At 35.8% G+C, this 23,758-nt stretch overlaps 1 protein-coding gene across 2 annotated transcripts in view; it reads left to right on the top strand.

Moving 5' to 3' along the window:
* Positions 1-23,758, top strand: part of ERBB4 (erb-b2 receptor tyrosine kinase 4) — a 1,058,588-nt gene that overhangs the window by 722,758 nt on the left and 312,072 nt on the right. For both annotated transcript variants that reach the window (XM_081813693.1, XM_081813692.1), the window contains exon 5: positions 19,929-19,994. In XM_081813693.1, the coding sequence (XP_081669819.1) occupies positions 19,929-19,994 (66 nt within the window). The remainder of the gene's footprint in view (positions 1-19,928; positions 19,995-23,758) is intronic.

Consider the following 23,758-nt stretch of genomic DNA (forward strand, 5'->3'; position numbering starts at 1 on the left):
AGCCTGGTGATGGGTATTAAAGAGGGCACGTTCTGCATGGAGCACTGGGTGTTATATGCAAACAATGAATCATGGAACACTACATCAAAAACTAATGATGTAATATATGGTGATTAACATAACAAAATAAAAAAAATGTTAAAAAAAGTGCATTGTTTTACTTTTTGAATAAATTTTTCATGAAGATCTTTATTTTCATCATATGCAATAGCTTCCTCTCAAATCAAGTTTTAATCAAATATTATATATATATAATTAAGGAAATATGACTTCTGCTTTCTAGAAAATGACAGAATATTCCTTAACAGTACCTCAACCCCAGGTGGCAAAACAAAAGAATTCTCTCATAATAGACCTTTCTTAGTTCATCCCAGTCTTCATATTTATCACACATTGCATGTGCTATTTTATTTTATTGCAAATACATATATATTACAAATATATGTGTAGGTGTGTGTGTTTGTACATAATAAATACATGCATAAAGTAAACATTTTATATAAATGTGTACACCCACACCCCACACACACATACACACATATATACATATTGGTCTCAAGAGTTTATGATTATAAATTAGTTTCTATTTTACTTTTATATATAAACCACCTAAAATCTGGAATAAATTCCATAGTCTCTTCACTCTGGCCTTATCTAACTCTTACTGCCAACTCTAGCCTCTGCCACCAGTGACTACAATAACCTCACAACTGTGCTGGGCACTCTCAGCTGCTCTTAAGACCCACTGTGTCCCCAATTTCTTCAAAGCATAAATGAGACTAATTATCAGCATGATTTTACTATTAATAATAATGGCTATTTGGGGGGCGGGGAGAGGGGCAGGGAGGCCCAAACTTGACTTTTGTGTTCCTGCTTATGAAGTGAGGATATTCCTCACTACTAGGATCCTTGGACCATTTCCAAACCTTAAGGATGGATTCCTTTGTTTTCCCCTAGGCTTTTTGTCCCTTCTCCAGGCAAAGGTTCATTTCATTTTCTGTTTTTGAACTAATGGAAACATCAGTTTGTTCCAGAAGGAAATGCCTGCTTCAGACAGAGAATATGCATAGCATGGCTTCCTTAGAAAAGTTTTTAATAGTGCATTTCCCAAAAGCAGTGTTTCTTCAGTCTAAAATCCTACCATGTCAGTGGAGTAATATGTTTAATAATTTAATATGTTTAATAACAACTTTTCAATACACAGAAGGGAAACACCAATTTGAAGAGTTGCTAATTTCCATGGTATAAACATTCTTAACATTCTCCCTTTTAGCAATCAATGTGGATTTTGGAAGAGATGCCCAGTTAGCACACCATTATGTAGTATTTCCACCATACAGATTCAATAGATGGAAATAAACTCAATCATATAAATAACAGTAAAAGTTATAAACTAGTCAGAAAATAAGCAATTTTAAGTATATATTACCTTTGTTTTAATAAAATTTAATTGTGGGTTTATGCAATTTAATATTTAGTAATGGCTATATTCAACAACCAGATCTGAAAATCCTAGAGAATCTGACAGTCTGCTGTATACACCACTGCCATGTGTGAACATCAGTCATCCTACAGAGGTAAATGCTGGGCTAAGCCCAGTCCAGTGCTTATCATTTCTCTCTATAACAATGCAGAGAAAACTAAGCCTACACATCATGCATGGTATGAACTGATTGTGGCCTCTTGTTCCTGCAGGCAAATGCCAAATAAAACATACATGTACACGCACAGCTCACTCAAGAACAACCTATTTGAGAACAAGACAGTTTACCTCAAAATTTATGGAGGGAAAACATCTGACACTCCAGGGTCATATTCTGCTAACATTTTTCATTTAAATTATTAAAGAGTATACTTAACTTCTGCATTCATGTTAACTTCTTGCACTAAAGATTTCCTGAAGAATGTTGGATAGATGTTACCTTTATTTGACTAAAGGGCTTAATGAAATGGTTCCTCTCAGAATACACTGAATTTCTACCTCAAAGATTAACCTCTCTATCCTACAAGCATACTACTCTAATTCTTATGGTGGTCTGCCTGCCTTTTCTACCATCAAATAAATATAGCTATAGCTTGTTGGAAGAAAAATCATTATTATGTAAAGTGACAGCAGAGATACTGCATAGCATTAGAAAAGGACAAAATTCTTTATGTCCAGAGATAAGTAGATTAGGGACGCCTGGGCGGCTCAGTCGGTTAAGCGTCTGCCTTCGGCTCAGGTCATGATCCCAGGATCCTGGGATCGAGTCCCACATCGGGCTCCTTGCTCTGCGGGAACCTTCTTCTTCCTCTCCCTCTTCCTGCCACTCCCCCTGCTTGTGGGTGCCCTCTCTCTCTGACAAATAAATAAATAAATAAAATCTTAAAAAAAAGAGAGAGAGAAAGAGATAAGTGGATTAATAGTTTCCAGAGTTGGACATGCATCAGAATCTACTCCCAGAGATTCTCCCTAAGTAAGTCTGATTTAAGGATGAGAATCTGCCTATCTTCAAAATTCTCCAATTGACTCTAGGCACAAGTATAAGTAGCACTGGCTTCATATAGGATTTCTGTGCTAGTAAAAGGATTAGAAAAGCCTATTTTGATGAATGCATTTCAGATCACGTACAGATTCAAAATTGGCCTAGAATGTATGAATTTGCTGCAAATGAGCCAACTGACAAATATATGATCTCCTCTTAGAGAATATGTAGCTCTCTGTTGTTATGTGAAACTTTTGTCACTAATTGCAACAATAATTTGCTTTAAGCACCTGTGACCTTCTCGACCTGATGGATCACAGGCACTTAAAAAATCCTACTTCTAATTTTTATAGAAATTCTGTAAAGTAGATATTAAGAGCCCCATTTGGGGTCGATCAGAGACTTGGCATCTTAGAATTTTTAGTAATCAGAACTCGATGTCTTCCAGTGAATGATTGAAGAGATTAAAATTTCATGAAATAGCAGGTCACTGGGATCCAATTGTCCAATTAGGGACAGCTTTCTGATTTTCTTGTTTCTCTGAAACGTATTTTATTTTTTAAAATTTTATTTTATTTTATTATGTTATGTTAGTCACCATACGATACATCACTGGTTTTTGATGTAGTGATCCATGATTCATTGTTTTCATATAACACCCAGTGCTCCTTATTTTAAAGTAAATTTTAACAGGCCTTTTCACCATAGGAATTTTCATCAAAAATATTTATCATTACTTAAATAAAAATTGCTGATATTATGAAGAAGGTTTTCATACTGTTCAGACAGAATGGAAAAAGGCCAAGTATCAGAATAATCATATTTTCTTTGAAGAGTCATATGAAATGATAAGTTTTGGGAATTGGAAATTGTTGTCACTGAAAGGCATCTTTCTTATTGGGAAAAAATGTAATAAGAGCTACACACTCTGTTTAAATTGGATGACAATCACAGAAAATCTAGTCCATGTAAATCTAATCAAAACAAATTTTTCCAGATGTCCATGGATGGATGAATGAATAAGCAAAATATGGTATATACATGCAGTGGAATATTATTCTGCCTTAAAAAGAAGGAAATTCTGGCATATGCTACAACATAGATGAACTTTGAAGACATTACACTAAGTAAAATAAGCCAGTCATAAAAAGACAAATACTATATGATTCCACTTATATGCAATACTTAGAATAGTCAGAATCAGGGATACCTGGGTGGCTCAGTCAGTTAAGAGTCTGCTTTCGGCTCAGGTCATGATCCCCAGTCCCACATCTGGCTCCTTGCTCAGCGGGGAGCCTGCTTCTCCCTCTGCCCCTCCCCCTGCTTGTGCTCTCTCTCTCTCTCTCTGACAAATAAATAAATAAAATCTTAAAAAAATAGTCAGAATCATAAAGGTAGAAAACATACCAGTGGTTTGCAGGGGCTGGAGGGAGGGGAGAATGGGGAGATTTTGTTTAATGAGTGAATTGTTTTAGAATATGAGAAGAGTTATGGGAATAGATGGTGTTGATTGTTGCAAAACAATGTGAATATGTTTAATACTGAACTGTACACTTAAACGGTTAAGATGATAAATTTTGTGTTATGTTTAGTTTTCCACAATAAACAAATAGAGTTAGAAAATATAAAATGAGGAGCATTAATGTAAATTGATTATCACTAAGAGACCTCTGGTATCTTCCATGTTGCTTTCATTCTTTTTTTTTTTCTGCAATTAAAAAAGGTGTACCTTCATATAAAGTTTTAAGTCATCCTTGCACACCCCAGTTAAGTGTGAGGATGTGCAAATAACTCTACGCCTGGAAGAATTAGCTCTAGGGGTTGAAATGCTAGGTTGATAAAAATGGGCTTAAATTTTCACCAAGGATTAAACTATTAATTCAAATAACAAGTACCTGATTAAGGTAAAAGAGATTTACAAAACATTCCATAGTTGATTTTTTTTTTTACTTTTAATTTCAGTTAGTTAACAGAATATTATATTAGTTTCAAGTGTACAATATAGTGATTCAACACTTCCATACAACTTCCAGTGCTCATCACAACAAGTGCGCTCCTTAATCCCCATCACCTATTACAACCATCCCCCCACTCACCTCCCCTCTGGTAACCCTCAATTTCTTCTCTTTGGTTAAGAATCTGTCTTGGTTTGCCTGTCTCTTCTTTCCCTTTGAAGGTTTGTTTTCTTTCTTAAATTCTACATATGAGTGAAATCATTCCATAGTTGATTTTTAAACATAAAACTCTGATTTTATATTTGGTGTTTAAAGCAACTATGTAAATTTAATGAAAATTATGCTGAATCCATTCAGTGTTACCCTCTTCTATTTTTCTCTGATTTGTTTACTCTAGAATGGGTTAAGTGTGATTATGTATGTGTCTGTGCCCTGTTCTGCAACCCTCATTCATAGATTTTATTACCATTCACATTTTTATTCCCGTTTTACTAATGAAAGTGGTTTTGTGGAACTCAGTTGCACAACTGAGTAAAATTTAATGAGGTTATTTTTTTTCTTCTCTAATTTCTCATCACTTAGAGAAAGCTAGGAAGTGAAAGGAAGATGTTTAGAAGGAACTGAACATTGTCTATTCAAGTTTCCCTTTCCATAACATTTGCAAAGAAGTTTACCTATGGCCTCCCTCTCCTATTGGTGTCCTCTCGTGAAGCCACTTTTATTTCAAAGTTCGGAGCAGAAGTGGTTACACTGGATAGTTGGAGCAGGAGAGTTGATATCTCCACAGGGAGCTGGGGAAAGATGAATAAGGAGATCAAGCTGCTAACCCACTTCACAATCTTTCAAGTCCAGATTATTGCAAGGAGCCGTATGCAACTTTTATTTAATTCGTTGCTGCCTAGCAAGAACAAATTATGTTCTATTTAGTGGTGATTATTTGGCAATTGTAGGTGCTCTTTCTAAGCAGTGAAGAAAAAAAAGGAAAGGAAATTATGCAGTGACATTTCTCTTGAAGTTCTTTAAGTATAAGAGAAATATATATTTTAAAGCTTGATTTAAAAATGCAGAGTTAAAGTCATCTCAAAATTAGATGTCCCAGACACTTTAATTCTCCTACCTCTTCATACCTTATTAAACAAAAATTTTGATCTAGTAGTTTTTTCAAAATTATTTTCTAAAGAATCAACTCCAACTCTGTACTCAAGAAGGAGACTACATCATTAAACTAGTTACCTATTTGCCAAAGTTACTAGTTACTTTGTAGTAGTTAACTATTATTAGTTACCACATGCTAAAATGTATTTTTCAGAATAAAGAAATTTGCTTTACTAGAAAAGAAGTCAATGATAAAACTAAAAAAATTTTTTTAAATAACCAATTACCTCTTTATTTCTCAATTTCATTAGTCGAATAATTTTATTTTATTTATTTATTTTTTTTTTAGATATTTTATTTATTTGACGGAGAGAGACGCAATGAGAGAGGGAACACAAGCAAGGGCAGGGGGTGGGAGAGGGAGAAGCAGGCTTCCCACGGAGCAGGGAGCCCGATGCGGGACTCGATCCCAGGACCCTGGGACCATGACCTGAGCCGAAGGCAGTTGCTTAACAACTGAGCCACCCAGGCGCCCTCGAATAATTTTAAATGTCAGATATTTTATTGCATTTTTAGTGGAATAAACAAATATCTAAGGGTCCTTGTAGTTGTATAATTGACAGAGATCTGCTGGGTTTGATTCAGTAGAAGAAGGTAAATTAAGGGTCACCTAGATGGCTCAATCGGTTAAGCATCTGCCTTCAGCTCAGGTCATGATCTCGGAGTCCTGGGATTGAGCCCCGCAGGGAGTCTGTTTCTCTCTCTCTCTCTCACCCCCTGCCCCTCCCCACTGCTCATTCTTTCTCTCAAATAAATAAATAAAATTTTAAAAAGAAAAAGGTAAATTAATGTTATGCACTTTTATAACATGCTCATGAAATAGTAGATCATTTATATTAATCCATACAGTGAACACAAACATTTTATCTGAGGGGGAAAAAAACAATGTTTCATGAATATTGAATTAATTTACAGTAAGTATATGTTACTTTAAGAATATGTAAATGGGCAATCATAGAGAGAGAAAAAGGAGATATCATTGTTCTTCCTCTCCCCTCTTCTTTTCCTCCCTACCAAAACCTTTGACCTGACCCCATTGCAGGGCAAAGCCCCTTGCATCTTTATCCTTTTTGCACAATTACTCATATGTTTCTTTGCTTCAAAGGGTAGCCTAGTGGCTGAGCTCAGGATCTAGATTTTACATGAGTTTGAATCTTGACCCCAAAATTTCTTCTGTCTAATTTAGCCCCTGTATCCTTCATTTCTCTCATATGACAATGAATCAGGATAATAGATGAAAATATTAAAAACAGAGCCTAACACATAGTAAGTGCTCAATAAATATTAGTTATTATCATTTTTAGTATTTATAATTAAGATCTGCTCCTCCTATGAAAATACCTCTTATTCTGTATTGTAGCCTAAAGCTAGGAACTGTGATCAGCCTTCTCTTAGCTTTCCATCATCATTTATAAGCAAATACACCTATAATTTTGTGGGGATGGGGAGTGGGTGGGGAAGGACATCTTTTTTTTTAACATTCTTGACATCCACCTATCATACCCTCCGCCCTGCCCATTGAGGTCATTTGCTAAGTGCTGCTCATTCCCCACATACATTAAAGATTTTGGCAAGTGACCTTGAGTCATCTTTTTTAACTACATGCATGTCATTCCCTAGGTGATTTTGAATAAGTGCCTGTGTTAATGATCTCATTTAACATTCTTGCCTAATGGTTTCCTGACCTCCTAAAATCCATTGAACTTATCCGTATTTACACTAATTCTATAAGAAACCAGGCTTTTTTCTGACATAAATTTGTCTTCCTGTGAGTGTTTTAATTCATTTTGTGTGCTCAGTCCTCCTCTGTCCCACATGACCGTTCTATTCTTGTATCTGTTCACATAAATTAGATGCTTGATTCTATTGGTGAAGAACATGGAATCTTGGATCCGATCTCAGGGCTATTTCAGGCCTGCCACGTTCTGTGTGATCTTGGACAAATTATTAAACTTCTCTGGCCTCAGCTCCCTCATCTGTAGTAGCATTTTCCTCCTAAATTTGTCATGAGAAATAAATCTCCTAGAACAATTCCTGCTACATAAGAACGCATTATGTCTAAGCTATAACATAGCTGATGCTAGCTGATAAGGACTTTGATTCTACGTGGAGGGCTTATATTTCAGAATGGTTACAAGACCAACAATATATATTTTTTTTTTTAGAAAACAAGAAACTGGGGCAGATTGATAAGTAGTGGGGCTAATATTTAGGCTTAAATCATTTTGTGATGGAATATGATAGATGTATATACAATGGTTTGCAAATCATTTATCTTTTTTCCTTAAATAACTCAATTTCCAGATCTGTCTAGTAGCACATTGACAGGAAATGACACTGCAAAACCTGGTCAATGGAATCCTTTTTTTCAAAAGTATGTTATAAATCCATTATTCTTGAATTTTAGTTTTTGTGTGTGAACTCCAAAGGCAAACTAATGAAAACATTTTACATCAAGACATTTTAGGCTATTACTTACCGTAATGCCTTTTGGGTCACTTTCTTATAAACTTTATCAATTTTAAAATCACATTTCATTCCTTAGGCTTGCGGTGGCATTTTAGAAGTGTGCCTATTTGTTAATGTGGTTGTTTTTATTTTAAGTGTGAGGACTTGGGACACACACACACAAACATGCATGCATACACATACACACATATGTACAGCTAAGTCCCTATGGAGGATGAAATAATGGCAGGGACATAAGACGAGCCTTCTGGCTGCTCCCCTCAGAAGAGTTTGTTTAATACGGTGCCATGGAGCTACCTAATCTCCCCCAATTTGTTACCATTCTTCTTTGTTATCTGTCTCAGTGATGTCTCATCTCCCCAACTGACTGCTACAGGCTAGCAATCTGTAACAGAAACTCAGTCTCAATCTCAGATATAATAAGAAATAGAGGCTATAAGATTAATGACCCCAGACATAATTATAAAGTCTCAAACCACAGACATTATAAGATCTTTCAAAACTTACCCAGACTGGAAGAAGCTGGATTAGCACTATAGTTGAAGATATTGGCCTCTTTCTAAGGAAAATGCTGGGTTATATAATCTGGGAAGCCTACTGTGTTTTTAGTACTGTTAGGAACTGTGGAGAAGAAAGGGTTTGTTCACTTAAGGAGCTTGAAATAATTTCATCCATTTTAGCTTTCCTATGATAATACCCATTTCTTATTAATGCATAGAGGAGATAGATCTATTCTTGGAGCTGTCAAGTGGAAGGCAGATGAAAATAGAGGCTGCTTATGGAGACCATGCCACACACAGATATTGGGAATTTCTTTATGTTCATAGTGAAATAGAACCAGTACATTGCTTTTCAGGTAACCACTACTCTGACAGGATTAAAAAATGACAAATGTGGAAATATTCATGGTCTTCCTTCCATACCTGCTCAAATGTCTGCTATTCTGATCTCTTCAGCCCACTGGACTAAAAGTCTACACACATACACACACACACACACACACATACACACACTGTCTTCCTAAAATGTTGGAATACACCCTCAGGATGCTAAAATGGGCAGAAAATTTTTTAACTAGAGAGTTGGATGAAATAAAAGTATTTAGGGAAAATGGCTAAGTCAATCAATGACATAAAGTGATACAGTAGAAGAGCGTAGGTGGTAAATGCTTTGTGATGGGAAAAAGGCAGGAGGAGAGCTAGTGAGCTTCTTGGGTAGGGGCAAGGCTGTGAATGAGAGACTTCATAGGCTGAAAGTATTGTGAGAAAAGTGAGAATTGAGAAAAGATTTAGAACTGTCGCCACCGACCATGCTTTGGATCCCGTTTAATGTCCTCTGAGAGGAGTAAAGTTCATTTGGTTGAATTTCAGCTGCTGAATCATGCCTCTGAAATGTGACACCACTCACACACTGAACACACAGATGGTTACAATTCCTCAGGGATCCGTTAGCACCTCTGACTAGCAGTCTCACAGATGAGGGTCGTGGAATGGGCAGGGACCCCAGCATTAACGCATCTGATCCTCTCCGGCACTCCAAATACTGTTCCACCATGAGTTTTTCTCTACTTTTTTGTCACATACCTTGAAATATTATCTGCCCTTTTTTCCTCCTTCCATGTACACTAGGCTGAAAGGTACAAGAATGTGATATCCCAGTAGCAGAATAAGCTTTCACTGTATTTGGATTATTAGTAGCATTCCTGCTGAGACTGCAGCTTCTCAAAGTTTGCCAAAAGCATGCAGAGACCTCTGAAACCCACTTGTCCCTGTCTGCCAAGCCTGTCAAAGTTTCTATGATGTTACACCCTCCCCCTTTCCTATTACTTGACTGTGATACCTTACTGATCATTCCAACTCTGTCTCCATAAACACTTCTGTCTCCAGATAACTTGATTTGTCTACCATATCACCTCTGCTGACTGTCTGCATTTCTTTGTCTCTCTTTGTTGTCTTTAATATTTTCATATACAATATTTTGAGGGAGGGAGAAAGGAACTAACATTGATTGATGCTTATTACATGCCAGACATTTTACATATGCTATTCCACTTAATCACCCCTAACATATATAAGTGTCATCATCTATATTTTATTAATAAGGAAAGTCAGCTCTTAGGTAAAGTTCCATACCCAAGACCCTACCAATTGTAAATAAAGGAGGATAAATGCAGATAAAAATGATTTCAAAGTTTATGTTTTCTGCAGTTTGCCAGCACTTATGTGAACACTTAGAGCAGTGAATGACAATATTCTAAATTGGTTATGTACACAATACTTTCAAATATTTTGTCTTCCCTAAATTACAGGCTATCATTTCTTGTCACAAGTATAAGGGCTAGTTACTAAAATCTGTTTATATTTAATTGGCATTGATTTTAGCCTCATCTATTGCTGAACCTCAATAAGCAAGTAATAGGATCAAAGTAAAGGCCAATTAGAAGTAAAAAAATGTACAAGAATAAAAATTTGCGATAAGCTAATATGCTATGTATAAAAAGGGCTGACATGCTATAAAGAGACAAGTTTCTGGTTCCACTTAAAGAACACTTCTGTTTTCTTACCTATAAAATAAGACAAATAATAGTATTTATATTATAATATTGTTGTGCAAATTAAATGAGATACTAAGAGTAAAGCACTTTGTCTACTTGTTAGAATGTACAAAGTGCTCAATAAATGGTAGATGTGTGGCAAGGGTGATGATTTTAGTAATGATGTCTAGATTTCATTATGCAGCATGGTGTGAATTTCCATGTATAAGATAGGATAAACCCTGAAATACAAAATAATAAAAACACGAGCCAGAGAAGTTAACTTACCTGCCTGAGGAATGAAACAGCCAAAAGCAGAGTGAGATCTGAAATTCTAACCTGTCTCATAGGTTAATCTGCCAGATAGACTCTGTATGTGTGTATGCCTATTGATATTTACATGAAATACTGATTTAGAAGCATAAATGCAGAAATTTACATTATCCTGTTACATTTTATATTATTACTTTGGGCTCATCATTTCATTTACCAAGTGCTTTTTAAAATCTGAATGGTTATTTTATGTATGAGCAATCGCTCCCCCCCTGCCAGATTTGTGTCATAGGCAAATATGGTAAGCATATTTCAGTTGTTTTATCTAAGTCAGAGATTAAAAAAGTCAAATATGATAGAAGTGTACAGAGACCTTTGGTACAGTGCTAGGACCAGCACATCAATCTAGGCCAGCCAGTTCCCTTGTCAAATGTTCTGATACATGTGTCAGTCATCTACAAATCTACCAAGTGTTCCAGAGCCCATTTGTGTTTTCCAGAAGGATATAAAGAACGGCATGGTTGAGTTCTTTCTGATATCCAAATTATCTTTCCATGAGCTACAAATCTGCTTAAAAATATGATATGAAATTAGTGATATTGTCTTAATATATATTTTCATTTAAAAGTATGTCTTGGTTTTCTTTAGGTACCAGCAAAATATTCCATTAAGCGAAGTGATTGATAATTATGGTATGACTGTATAATGGGAGGCAAATTCTCTCTCTCTCTCTCTCACACACACACACACACAATTGCACTAATGTAATATAATCTGAAAATTTTTAGGATAAAATACAATGTGAAAATAGCAGGTTACAAAACTAGATAGACTATTATACTATTTAAAAAACAATATACTTCAAAAAAAGAAAAACACCAAAATGCAAAGTTTATGAATGATTTTTATTTTCCTCTTTTATGTTTTCTGTACTTTACAACATTTTTAACTTGAACACGTATTAGAAATAGAATTTAGTAAATCCATCTGGAATATTTAACAGTATGGGTCAGAGAAGGCCTCACGGAGAGGTGGCATCTAAGAAAAGCAGGTAAGCAAGTGAAGCATATGACTGTAGGCTATCAGATAAAGAGAGGTTCAGGCAGAGGGAATGGGAGGACCCTAAGTAGAGGGTGCACCTTGTACATCATGTGAACAGAAGATGAGAGGGCTCATAGGAGTGTTCCAGGAAGAAAATATTAGGAGGTAAGGTTATGGATGCAGGGCATGCATGGATGCATGCCAAATATCACAGGGCCTTCAAGACCATTGTAAGCATTTTGTCTTTTTTACTTTGAGATGGCAAGTTATTGGAATTTGACCTGGTCTGACTGAGAAGATTGCTCTGGTTAATATATTGAGAAGACATTGTAAAGAGGCCAAGAGGAAGCTAGGACACAAGTTAGGAGGCTATTGCATTATTCCGAGCAGGAGATGAGTGTGGCTTAGTGGTGTGGATGGTGGGAAATGAATGGACATATATATATATTTTGGAGTTACTGGTATCTAGATAGGCTAATGATTTTGGATTCAAGCTGTGAGAGAAGAAGAGGAGCTGAATATGATGACCTCAACTTTTTCAGCATGAGCTTCTGGAAGGATTGATTGACATGAAGAAGAATTGTTGTGATTGATTGACTGAAGAAGAAAGACTTTACAGGATAATTTTTTGCTGGGGTGGGAAGATCAAGGATTAAATTTTTGGACATGTAAATATTTTGAATGTTTGCTAATCATACAGGTGGAAATGTTTTATAAGCAGTTGGAAGTATAAGCCTGTACCCTACATGGTCTGGACTGGAGATATAAATTTTGGAAGGTGTCAGCTTTTAGTGTCCCATGAGAATCAACTGGGTAATATACACAAGAACTTAAAACATTCCTAGAAGGACCACCACCACATATAGCTGAACAGGTTGTGCACTGCAGACCTCTGAAGGGGTATCATCTAGGTAGAATATACTCTGAAGGATGCTCATGGATGCTGTTGGTAGCCTTGCTGATTCATCTTGAATGCTTATAAATGTACCTGTCATTATTACTGTTGTTGATTGCGAACAACAGACACATCTTAATTTATTCTTTAATTCTGCTGGTAAGGTTTTCCAGTTTGTTCAGACCCCTTATTTATATGTTCAGAAATGTATTTGACATTGATTAAAACTAATTCTGTTCCACAGTAGGTGGAATTCCTGTATTCCATTCTGTGCTAACAGCTATAAACAGTGATAATTGATGCTTTCTAATTACTTGATTTGGAAGAAATGCTTGACAGTATCAAATATGAAATATTTAATATAAAATATAAAAATATTTAAATGTATCAATATGACATACTATCAAGTATGAAATAGGTTTTCAGGAAAAATTTAACTTTTCTTTATAATTTGAGTCATTTTTTATTATTGATATTGATTTATTATTGATTTGGGCCCTGTTACTAGTATTCTAAGTTCTTTTCTATTAATTATAGTAGCCTAAAGAAATTTGGAGGTGTGCTAGGAGTATAGAATTTACAGAACAGTAACTAGATACTATATCAGATCTTTCCATTCAATGGGAAATAAAATTCCTTTAGTCTGTTAATGTCTATTTTATTTTGGTGTATGTATTCCATTACTTCTAACTATCAGTAACTTATGACCACATAAGGCTATACATGTAAGTGATGATCAACAATCTTAAATTCTAACTAGATTCTCATCAAATTTCCTTTTGAGTGTGAAATTTGTGTAGATCCGGCTGTTCTACCTGAATATGTAGAAGCGAATCTAAACTGAGCATGCTAATGGGGTAGCCACTTGGCCCTATGTACAACTGAATAGGTTTTTAAAAAGGCTCTCCTATAGGTTTTCCCAATCCACCCTGTCCAGCTTCTATTTGCACATGAGATTTTGCCATTATGATTTCTCCTCTAGATTTATTTGTGTTTACAGAGGCTTTAGGAAAAATGAAAATTTGCTCAATAATCTCGGTACTTCAAACCTTTGCACAATTCTGTGTGCCAAATAACTGGTCCATCCATTAGCCATGTGTCTATAATCCTATCTGAGGTGGTACCGGGAGGGAGATCCTGTGTGCTCTGGCAATTACAGATCACCAGTGGGGAGTTGAATCCCTGAGAAGGTGGATGGATACAGGTGTTTCAGACTAAACTTGATGTATTTTACACTTCTGTTCAAAATTAATCTTGATTATATGAGGACGTATGCTACTCTAAATCCTTGGACTGTAGATTGCTTGACTGAATAACGCGATGGTGCATGTAGAAAAAACAAGTGTAATGATGTTGACATTACCTATTTTTTTCAATCCAGGGATTACCTAAAATACTTTGAACTGCTAACTCCTGACTTAATTTATTGCTAGATGAAAAATTCCATGTATATATATTTTTTAAATTTAACTTTATCTTCCTAGTTAGTGAAAATACTTGCCTATCATTTTTTGAAGAGCATATGTATAAAATTTAAGGCTTTCATCCAATAGTTAACTTTCAAATCATAGGCAAGACAGGGAGATTGAGCTGAGATTGGAAGAAAACTGTAAAGTCATTTATGTAACAAAAGTGTGGGGATGAACAAACACAGGACAGTGAGAGCTGTAAGACAAAAACAGCAGAGAATTAACATCTGATTAAAAAAGGGGCAATTCCACATTAGAGTAATATCATTAAATAATGATACTAACATACCATTTGCTGGAAGCATATTGTGACTTTACTATCATATGGGCAGTTTATAATAGTTTAAATTTGAAAAAAAAAAAGCTATGTGTTTTTTAGGACTGCTGGGGGAAAAAATGCAACCTGCTGGAAATATATTCACAAACAAAGAGTGCACACTGGGAAATAAGAGACTGCTAGATTTTTACACCATTTAATCCTGTGAGTTTGGTTACCAAGCATCTGATCAAATGTTATGGTTAAAGTATTGTCTCAAAATACGACTATGATGTTTGGAATTATATGCCAGACCATTATTTCTTAGACGTACTTTGTCATCTGGAAACTTCATCATCAGAATCCCTGGGATTGCTTTTTTAAAATATGGATTCCTGTACCTCACTCGCCCCAGACTATAAAATCAGCACTTTGCATAGGTTCTCAAATCTCAACACTAACTTTTGGGAACCATAACCTGAAATTCTCTCCCACCCTGCAGATCAAACCACATAATTTCAGTTTTTAAAAATTTGACCAACTCCATAACACCTGCACAGAGTAAACTGTAACCTGTTTAGAAGATTTTCAAGACATTTTGTAAGCTTACCCTCCAGATGCTGTCCCGATGCAAATAGCTCAAAGGACTATAAAGTATTCGTTATGGCCCCAAAGAGTTGTGTGCATCCATGCCTCTGTGTCATTGCTCAGGTTAATCACTGAGCCTGAACTTCCTTCCTCTTATCTTCTGACAAACTAGACATTCAAGCCCAGTTGAAATGCCTGCCCTTCCATGGAGCCTCTTTCAAATCCATCCTCTCCACTTTATGCATACCTATATTTTAGCAAATATGATGATCATAATTATTTGCCTATTCTTCTACTTATTTCCTGATCCTTGAAAGCTCCTTGAGGGCAGGGCATTTACTTATTCATGTTTTTATCATCCATTCAAGAATAGGGACTGATTTAGTGTAGACTTCCAATAAATAAATGTTCCACTTCTCCCTTCTGAATTATAGGGTCATGAAAAAGATACTATTATCTCACTCTTTCCCCAGTAAAGGAAGTTTTAAGAGGTCAAGACTGCCAGTTTTTAAAAGGACTAAAAGAAGAATCCAGGGATATAACCACATTGCCTTTAGCTGGAAGCAGTTTGAGGATATAATCTTTTATGGTTGCCAGTGACTTCATATTTTGTAACTACTGTCTTGGCATATTACTTGCAGAAAGCAGTCCAGAGGTAAATGTTAAATCCCATCTCTTCTGTCAGGTAATCCCACAAACGAGCAAAACTTCTAGCATGAATTTACAAAGTGGCTCAGGGACTCTAGTTCCTAAAAAAAAAAAAAAAAAGAAAGAAAAAGCAAAAGCTACGTTTTTAATAACTTCTGCTGGACAAGCATAAAAGATGAATTTAGTCATATTTGCTAACTTCTGTGATGAATAATGAGTTGTCAAAGTAGAGGTGATTGTGAATTAAATTAATGCTGATGTGCAGTAATCAGCACTTACTTTAAAAGATTAAAATGGTTGCTAAAGTGAACAGAAATATTTGTTTAAAATTGTGTTTTATTTTATATTTCACCTCTTGGAGTCAGAGTGACAAGAGGTAGGAGTATTGATTTAAATAACTATGCTATCACTAAGCTGAATGGAAATGTCAGATTCTTATTTTTTAAGTGGCACATTTCCTCACATAGTTTTAAAAGAATTATTGTAATAAGCAATGGAAGAGAATCCTGTAGCAGATTGAGACTTGGAAATAGGCAGATTTAGACAACACTGGCAAAGTCTCCGTGCCCCAAAACATTTTTTTCCATTTACATAGACTAGTATCTATCTCTTCTTTCTGCTTCCTCATTTTAGAAACATACTACTAGCGAAGTTATTTATAAAATTAATTCACAGTCAAAGAGTTGTGAATATATGGTCTTTTTTCCTCTTGAAATCAGCCCTCCTGAGACACTGAATGCCTGAGAATCTGAGAATAGAAAATAGGAAGTTCTCAGTAAGATAATGGGCCATCATTAAAGTTTTTTTCTTTCTGTAGAGGACACACAGGGGATCCTTCATGGGCCATACTTATCCTCTCCACTGAAATGCTCCAGGCTGATCTCATTTTAGATGTCATATAGATAAATCACTGTATAAGGAATGGAGTGGACTTCCAAGCCACCAGGCATTACATTGGAAATGGTCCAACTCAACCTGGCTGCATCCAACTCTTCTTGCCTGAGTAAGAGGACTGTTAAAAATTTAGATTTGTTGGCTTCTTTCCTTAAACCCCATAGAAGGTGAACATTAGATACAGAGTAACCAAAATCCTTTCCCTTTAAAATAATGCTAAATTAATTCTAAACTCTATTAGAGAAGTTACCATGTCTGTTTCGATACTTAACATAGTTCCTAATATACAGATGCAGAAGGAACTGAAAAAATACTTTTGGATAAATAGATGGGAAGAAGGTAGGGGAAAAAAAATTGTAGTTGTTTTTTGTTTTGTTTCATTTTTCCTATTCTAGATAGGTAGTTAATAAGGAAACCCCTCACCTACCTTCTCATTTTTTGACACTTGTGTGCAGCAGAAATGTTGAAAACAAAAACCTAAAAGCATATTTTAAAGCATATTAAACTACACTACCCAGTTGCCTACAAGAATCAAACTAAGGTTGCAGACATGAAAGTATGGCAAGTACGTTAATTCAGAAATACCTCCAGATTTTGCAGATATTTTGACACTTACTGAATTGCAACAACTCAGTGAAAATAGTGTTTTCCCAAGGGCCACATATGGCACGGTTTTGAAGACTAAAGCTGAACTGAATGTGTCGGCAGATTCCAAAGAGTCAAAGACAGTCAAATGAAGGGCAGGCCAGAATGAGCAACAATTTGTGGAGCACACTGAGGTCATGGTTCCTCCCATGTGTGTAGTAATAGAATTCTGAAATGTGTGAGCCAAGTGATCCTCCTCCTCTTGATTTCCAAAAGGGTTGAAGGGAATACAAGACTGAGTAAAATCCCAGAAGAGGGGCGGTTGTTGTTAGCTTCCTTTTATAGCAGTAATAGATATTTTTGTTTAAATCTGAATAAAAAATGGACACTAACAAACAAAATTTCCTAACAACATGTACATAGTGAAGGTTAAATTATTTAAACTTTGTGTGTGTGTGGGTACTAGATCATTTGTTTCCAACTAGGTGGCTCTTGTCATGATACTTTGTCAAGAACCATAAACCAAATTTCTAGTAATATTCCTTTTTATACTGGATCTAGGCATAGGTCTTGGGGTGCTAAATCAAAACTGAAAGAATAAGAAGGTAGAAAATATATAATCTAATAAAAATGGAACACTGAGTATATTAAAATGTCCACTATTACTTAGCTCCCCCCCCCCCCCCCAGCTACCAAGAGTGCTCTGGTCACAGTGAATACAGCTAAATATTTCACTAGCCTCTAACACAATTAAAGAAGTCATAGATTAAATAGTAGATCATCTTCTGCTTCAGGTATCTTTAATTAACAGACCACTTAATGGGTTGATTTAAAAGATTTTAACACATCTAAAGAAATATATTAACCTTAGCTACTTTCTCATAAAAAGTTTGTACTCAGAGTTTTCTCTGCTTCCCATTTTGTCTCACAGCCCTTTCTAATTTCCGCTGGTATAAATCAAATTAGATTTATTAGCATTGTACAAAAGAGCTCCAGTAGGTTTTTAATAATAATTATCATTATCACTGATTAAAGTTATATTGTTCAGGCCAGATGGAGTCCTTTTCCTGTCAGCTAGAATGAGCTTGCATTATGTAGTTATAATGTGTTTGGATCTAAATAAACAGATGGCAGAGTGACAGGATATTATATGCTGGTGATGTCAGCTACCGTGCTTCACAAACAGAATTGCCTTTAATAAACTCTTTTGTGGCAAGGATCCTGATACTTTCAAGAAGGTGACTGGAATTGAGCCTAAGTGTTATATTAACTTGGAAATAATACTGTTCACTTGCAGAAGGGTAGACCATTTGGATGGTCTGAGGTTCAGCCTGAGAAAGTGTGTCTGCTGAATCCGCTCCTTAACTGTGAGAGCATTTAACATAACAAGTTCACTCAGGCAGTCTCTTAAGGAGAGAGAGAAAAACAAAACAAGACAACAGCAACAACAACAAAACTGCCCAAGTTGTAAGATCTTTCAAGTTGAAGAGTTGTAACCTATGAGTCAAAGAAAGAAGGAAACATTTGATATAACTCTAATTCATAATTTTTACAATATAGTTTATTACATTAGAATACACATCTTATATAGGCATATACCCATTCACAATTAATATTAGAAAATTAAGAGAAGGTTTAATAAGAGTTATGTTATAGAAAAGCTTTAGTCTTTAATAGATTTTCAGGTGTACTTTTTTATTCTAAAAATAAGCACTTCTATACCTTTATACCCACAAATACTTAGAGCGAACCTATGAAATTCAGAAGCAACCTTCAAAGAAAGTCATTATATATGATTTCTCCTAGCTAATATTCTTTTGCTGAGTCCTTAGGAGAATTTCTCTGTGGGACAACTATTTGCTGAGCCAAATACCTAGAGTAGCAAAGTCCTTAAGAGGAAGATACTGCTATAGGAGATAAAAGTTTGTATTTGAAAATGAAGGTGGTATCGGGCGCCTGGGTGGCTCAGTTGGTTAAGCGACTGCCTTCAGCTCAGGTCATGATCCTGGAGTCCCTGGATTGAGTCCCACATCGGGCTCCCTGCTCGGCAGGGAGTCTGCTTCTCCCTCTGACCCTCCCCCCTCTCATGTACTTTCTCTCATTCTCTCTCAAATAAATAAATAAAATCTTTTAAAAAAAAAGAAAAAGAAAAAGAAAATGAAGGTGGTATCAACAAAATTTTTAAAAGAGGGTATCAAATAACTGAAATTAAACTTTCTAAGAAGTTTATGTTTTAAATGCTTGAAACTTTTTAAAAACATTTATTTATTTGAGAGAGAGAGAACACAAGTGCGGGGGATTGGGGGGTCAGAGGGAGAGAGAGAATCTCAAGCAGACTCCCTGCTGAGTGCAGAGCCTGACTCTGGGCTCTATGTGGGGCTCTGGGCTTCAATCTTACAACCCTGAGATCATGACCTGAGCCAAATCAAGAGTTGGATGCTTAACACACTGGGCCACCCAGGTGCCCCTAAATGCTTGAAACTTCTTATAAAATGATGAGAAGATTTTGAGTATCAGGAGATTGTATTTCAGCTTCATATGCATTTGACATTCAACTCAAGTGGGCAATTTTATGAGCTATGTTTCAACTATAGTATAGCATAAAAATCCCCATAAAGGAGCAAGAATATTTTCATTGAAGAGTTGCTTCTAGTCAAAGAGTGAAAGATTATAATGTATATGTGCTTTTTCCTATTCTACAGGTGGACGTTGTCATAAGTCCTGTACTGGCCGATGCTGGGGACCCACAGAAAATCATTGCCAGACCTGTAAGTGTTCAACACTGAGAAGGCATGGGCTTGAAATGGTCAAGAAATTTTAATAATTGATGCTTTTCACACTTCTGGGTCATCAGAAACATGAAAATGAGCTTTTGCTGCTTTGTGGTAGATTTGCTTCTATTCAAGTAAACTGCCTAATTTCATAGCTTTCAAGTGAAACATAATATATAATTGTTTCTTACATTTCTTTGTGGTTTCCAGGTTAATGCTATCAACAACACAGATGTGCTGATATTAACCATGTTTTAAGAGTCTGTATAACAGAGAAAGTAGGAAATCCAAATGTGTACAAAATAGTAACTCCATTTGAGCTTAACCAAATATCTCAGTACTTTTCCCCAGTAGTTATAACACCATTCATTTATTAGAAAAAGAAAAAGAGAGAGAAAAAACAGAGCACTGTGTCTCCACTCTATTCTAGGCACAGAGATATTAACTATATGAATTATGGATATAGATTAACTATTAAATAACAGTGTATCTTGCCCTTGCCTATATTGTTTCTTGCATTAGTCATTAAAGTAAATATAAGTTATCATCATTGCTAAGACATTTAAAAACAAAGTATATTGAATACAAAGACAAGTGTCTATTTTTTTCAGCATTCTTAAAGCCATACTTAAATCAGCACTGAATTTTTACTAATCTTAAGGATAAATGGTTTCTTTAAAAAGGAAAAACAAAATGCTCTATATAAGTGGTAAAGATTTTTCTTCCTGCTGCAATAACAACAGCTGGAATAATATATGGAAACCAGTGTGGTGGCAATTTGAAATTTATTCCTTTATTAGCATAGAAGACACAGAGAATGTTATCAAAAGTATGAATATACAAATATTAGATATTGTGGAAATTTATTATACTGTTGGATGAAAGTCCAGATATTTCTAATTTGTCTCATTTCATATTTGTTAGGTTCTGTTTCAATAAAGAAATACAAAAGTAATTACTTTACTGTAAGCCACCAAAGAAACAGGTATAGGAAAAAATATTCTCTTTGGTAAATGATTTCTTTCTTTTTTTAAAAAAAATAATTCATGGACATTTTCGTGTTCAACATTCATAAAATATAAAAGAACATAAAGTAAAAATGTCTTCCCACTTTTGTTCTGCCTCTGTCCTTCAGCCACCCCTAGGCAACAAAATGTTACTGGCCACTTTTGTGTATTCTTCCAGAGACTATTTATGCACACAGTAGGAAACATGTGTATGTTCCAGCCCATTTTTCACTCAAATGCTAGCATGCTTTACATGCTATAATGAACCTTGATTTTTTTTTATTCCATGCATATATGCATGAATTCACTTGTAGTGTTAATTCCTGGAAGTGGTAATTACAAGGTCAAGGACATGTGTTTATGCAGTTTGATAGAGATCACTAACATGGAAATCTTGTTCTCTGTAAAGTTTGTAAAAGTTTTCTCTGCAAGAAGCAATGTGTGTGAATGCCTGTTTCCCTATTCCCTGGGTAAAACAGTATATTATCAAACTTTCCGGTCTTTGTCAAAAAGTTAGATGAAACATAGTATCTCAGTGTAGACTTAAGTTAACTTATTTGACAGAAATACTGTTTTATGGCAGCTATGTTTTGGCAAGAATTTTAAGCAGGATTGTAAAGATTAGATTAATATGTGAAATAAATTCACTACAATATTTGTAGACAATGTTTTAATAGCAAAGTAGTTGAAATCGAGTTGCACATGATGCTGAAATAACATTGATGTGGCCATTTGCACAGAGTCAGGATTTCTAAAATAAAGAAGAATGGTTGTAATACTCTGTGATGAAGTGGTAAGTAACCATGGAAATTGTGGAAGTGTGTAGAGGTCCTCAGGTCCTCTCACGGCAAAAAACTTCTGAGTTGTCAAATTTAAAAATGAATTTTTACTCATTCACTTACTTCTTTTACCAAGGGATCAATGACACTTCCCAGGTTGGCTGCTGGTTGTGGCTGGGCCCCTCTGGTGGGTCCCCCCACCCACCCCTGGTCTTCTGGAGGGAGAGGGGACTCTCAGGCTAGCCAACCTCACCTTGCATTCTTGAGGCCCACAAGTTAAATCTGGGGAATGCCTAAGCCTACCTGGGCTGCTTTCGGTTGCTAGCTTCCATTTAGGGAATGCTAGTTTGGATTCCTTTCTTCTGTTGGGTAGGGAGACATAAGATGCCTACTACTGTGTTGTTCCTCCAGTTCAGGGTCCCAAACCAGTCTGCCTTTGTCTCAACACCTTTCAGAGTTCTCCTTTGCATTATTGCCTTTTGCATTATTTCCACGGTATAGCTGTTCTTAGTAAGGAAGGGCAGGGAAAAGGAGGCGTATGCCATTTTTTCTGGATCAGAAGTCCCATGTAGTACTTTTAATAATACTCTTAGTGAATGAAATCAAATAAAACTATCTTAGTCAACATTTGTTGCATTTTATATGTATTTTTGTAGAATAGAAAAATATAGTACAAATTGTTCTTTTGTAGTAGTAGTAGTAATATTTTAGTGCTGAATGATCATTCTTTAATTGATAGGGAGCCAAAGGTTTGGAAATCACTCTATCAAAAGAATGAGAAAACAGCACACATGAGTGTTCTCTAACTTTGAAAATTAAATATGCCTTCAATTCATACAGCACTCAAAATTCTGAAACTTTTAATTAATTTTAAGAGATTTGGCTATGTTAGTAAAAAATATACAAAGGTTAGTAAAAAAAATCATAATTTTCACCATCTCTTATTCTTATAGTAGACAACTTTTAGGATAATTGCCAAGCAGACACCTTTCTTCCTCTGAGAACTAGCCCCTTCTAGAGGGGTGAGTCATTGAGGCCATGTTTGTTTTGTGATGCTCTAACCTTAGTCACAGGGCAGTGTTTCTAAACCAGAGGTGACTCTGCCCCCAGGGGACATTTGATAATGTCTGAATATTTTTGGTGTTACAACGCTGAGTAGGGGTTGGGGGAGCATCTATTGGCATCTGGTAGGTAGAGGTGAGGGATGCTGCCAATCATCCTACAGTGCACAGGAGAACCTCACTCCACCTCCACCCAAACAAAGAATAATTATTCATCATGAAATTTTAAAAGTGCTGAAGGTTGAGAATGAGAAATCTTGTAATAAGAGTAAATATTGGCCAATGCTGGGCCAATGAGATTCTCTCCCCAGAGAATTTGGACTTGGGATCCAGAAATTCTGGTTATACTACCTTAGAAATTTGAACTTGAGGAGATATTAAACCTAGAGGATGTTTCCATTTTGAACCTGGTAAATAAATCAGTCATACAGAGGCAAACAAAAAACAGAGACAGAGAGTAACAGTTCTTACCTACTGATTCTCTGGCCTTCATGAGATGCAACTGCACGTTTATCCTTAGGCGCCTTAAGAAACACAAGGTTCTTCTAGTACATTTAAATTACTTTTTTTACTTGCCACCAAGTGGGAATGGGAGGCAGTCTTGACTAAGAAAATCATCAAGCCTCATCAAAACATCAGCATGAAGTCATTTAATTCACCTAATTTTTTAGCATAGAAATTAGGCTTCTTGGGGCGCCTGGGTGGCTCAGTTGGTTAAGCAACTGCCTTCGGCTCAGGTCATGATCCTGGAGTCCCAGGATCGAGTCCCGCATCGGGCTCCCTGCTCTGCAGGGAGTCTGCTTCTCCCTCTGACCCTCCCCCCTCTCATGCTCTCTCTTTCTCATTCTCTCTCTCAAATAAATAAATAAAATCTTTTAAAAAAAAAAAGATTTAAAAAAAAAAAAGAAATTAGG

The sequence above is a fragment of the Leptonychotes weddellii genome, chromosome 3 (assembly GCF_054177405.1).
Source record: "Leptonychotes weddellii isolate Sample4059 chromosome 3, ASM5417740v2, whole genome shotgun sequence".
Taxonomy (NCBI): Eukaryota; Metazoa; Chordata; class Mammalia; order Carnivora; family Phocidae; genus Leptonychotes; species Leptonychotes weddellii.